The sequence below is a fragment of the Rhagoletis pomonella genome, unplaced genomic scaffold (genome assembly GCF_013731165.1).
Source record: "Rhagoletis pomonella isolate Grant_MI unplaced genomic scaffold, Rhpom_1.0 Rhpom_scaffold_11047, whole genome shotgun sequence".
Classification (NCBI taxonomy): Eukaryota; Metazoa; Arthropoda; class Insecta; order Diptera; family Tephritidae; genus Rhagoletis; species Rhagoletis pomonella.
The window spans coordinates 1-2,774 of record NW_023469573.1 but is presented as its reverse complement, the minus strand read 5'-3'; the positions used below and the strand labels follow the sequence as shown (position 1 = coordinate 2,774).

The 2,774-nt window shown below is 36.2% G+C and overlaps 1 protein-coding gene across 1 annotated transcript; it reads right to left on the bottom strand.

The window, feature by feature from the left end:
- Positions 1-841: 841 nt before the first annotated feature.
- Positions 842-2,451, bottom strand: LOC118756596 (protein spire-like; the record flags this gene model as incomplete). Its single annotated transcript, XM_036491348.1, is given in 1 exon segment — positions 842-2,451. A coding segment is annotated over 1 exon segment (695 nt), but the record flags the coding sequence as incomplete, so codon positions are not given.
- Between the last annotated feature and the right edge of the window lie 323 nt (positions 2,452-2,774).

Below are 2,774 nucleotides of genomic sequence, written 5' to 3'. Positions count from 1 at the left end.
AAACCTATGTAGCAGTGGCGCTCAGATCGCCTAAATATCCCGTTTTAAGAAATGCTTATCTCTTCCTGCAGAGTGCAGGGTGATCGCAGAGTAAATGCCTTATAGTTTCAGGTTCTTCGTTATGGGACAGCTTTTTCAGAAGTGATTGTGTTGGGCCCTACCTAAAAAAACATTGGGAAACCTAAAATATTCATATTGTACCTAATTTTGGGCTGACATCATTAAAACGATCTGACAAATCACAAAGAGCATTTGCGCAATCCAAATGAGATCGCTCTAAAAATTATGAAGTTGAATACCTGGGAATCCTTTAAAAATCTGCTAGGTTAGCAAGTCGATTCCAGATGTGAAAACCAAAGCACCTCTCAGCGAACGAAAACATTAATTTCCGGTTTCACAGTTCGTATTTAAATTATAAAGAAACAAGACATTAACGGCTAGTGTATGCTGAATTGGTTGTTAGGGTACTCTTGATTTCTTTGGTGTCGTGGGAGCGAGGGTAAATCAGATGCCTGACATGGAATCGTTAGTTTTATTTAAAGATTTCTAAGTGAAAGGAACCAGTCGACTAGACCAAATTACCGAAGTAGCATACAGAATAATTAGTGAAGTTGAACTTCAATGTAGTGGTTTCATTTGTGTTCAATAGGCTGTCATCGCTTCAATCAAAAAAATAAAACGACTAATTTCAGAAAGAATGATTTAAAGACAAACAAAAAGTCTTATAGTCTTCTCCATCTAGAATTAATTTTCGCAAATTGAAGTTGATCTACTAAAACAAACTTCAATTTAGTGAAATACCAGGAAATAAGACAAATATTTATATTATTAAAGCTCCCACTCACCTTGTGGCTCTGAATTCGCCTCCTCCTCCGAAGACGACGCTTTGTCCTGCTGCCTTTGCAGCTCCTTTTCCCGCTGTAATTTCTGCTCCTTCTCCTTGCGCTCCTCATCCGTCCACGAGCAATGCACTGCACCGTCGCGCTGTAAGCTCAAATTCTCAATGCCATCTGGTATTTCCAGATCGTTGAAAATATGCCTCTGCCCAGCAGCAGCCATACGCCGATAGAGCATCATGAATTGGTAAAGCAGCGACCAGGCCTGCTCCTCTGAGAGAGGTGACTTAAAAGAGTCTAAAATGTTTTTCAACGTCAAACAACTCTCTGTATTCGTGCAGAGACAAACCGGCGGTGGCAACGGCGTGGCCATTGTGTCCGCAATTGTGGTTGCTGTTAGTGTGACGCCGCTGCTGCTGCTAGTGGATTTGTTATGCAGGAGTTGCTCACCGTTATTGCTGTCCGGCAAGGTGGAAAGAAATCCCTCCTCAGTGTCTGAATTGATAGTTAGAGTGGGTGCCAGCTTCTTCTTTATTTCCAGATCTGTGTGGAATTTTATGGTGACGGCACTTGGGCAGTTATCACTTCCATTGCCTGTGCCACCACCACTGCCGCTACCACCAGTGTCGTCCAGTTTTTGGCTGTTTGTCTTGTTTTGATTGATTTTAGTTAGGTTGTTGTTGTTGTTCTCCTCAGTCATGCTTTTAATGTTTTGTTTAATAACTTCAGTAGTTAAAGGTTAATTAGTTAGTTGGTTATTTAGTCGGGTTTAAATTGTGAAACGTCGTAGATTGGATTCGTAATCGCTTAGTCGATTTAGACGGGTCACTTTTATAGAACAAACATTTTTTTCTTGCACGCAGAAACACAGTTATAATTTTTTGCACGAAATTTTACACTAACAAATGTGGTTAGATTATACACAAACATTTTTTCTTGAATTTTAATTACATTGTTATTAATTAGATATATGTATTTTATTTTATTGCTTTTGCTCCAGTTAAATATTTTGGCCAAATTTAGCCCAGTGTTGTTGTTGTTTTGCTCACGTCTATATCTGTCTTGCAGTTGCCGATCTGATGGCTTGGATTGGAATTTGGATTCGAATTTGTCCACCGCTTCGCGCATAAAAGAGAACAAACAAAAATTTTCACAAAAATTAAACACAAAATCAAATCCAATCAAGTTTGGAAACAAAATAATTATTTATTTTTCTGTTAATTTTCTATTCACTGAACACAAAAAGCAATCAAAATTGTTTGAAAAAATATCAAATTATTTAACAAAGAAAACGGTGCAATAAAGTAGTCGCCTAGTAGTTGTTGTTGGTTTTATAAGCTTTATAATTCTTCACTGGCGCAAGTGTGACAATTTAGATTAATTCGTGTGCTGTGTAGACTTTTGCTGTTGCTTTGCAAATTATTCTTTTTGTTATTGTTGTTTTAAACATTGCTTCACATTGGAAAACTGATAGAGCCCGTTATCTGGCGCATGATTCACGATGAGACTCGTGAATGGGACACTTGTACGCGGGAGCGTTATCTAAGCGCGCGCCCACACGCTACAGAGGTAGGGCGCTAAAAGCTTGCGAAATTTTTTACTTTTAACAAAAGGGCATCTAGAAACATTAATGGGAAAAATATTAAGTTCGTAAGAGTAATGAATTTACATGAATACATACTTATGTAGTTTTAATGAAAACTAGGCAGAGTACATAATAAAAAAAATATATCTGTTTTAAATAAAACAGAAGAGTATTTTGTCATGAAAAATACATATAATATAAAATAAAAAATTTATAAAAATATTTTACTTACAAAAGAAATTGCTTAAAAAATTTTTTAATTTTTTTGGAAATATATTGAAAGTAAAATCTTTAACAAAAGTTTTCATCGAAAAGAAATTCGTAAAGGAATTTTAAAATATGATTAAAAAATT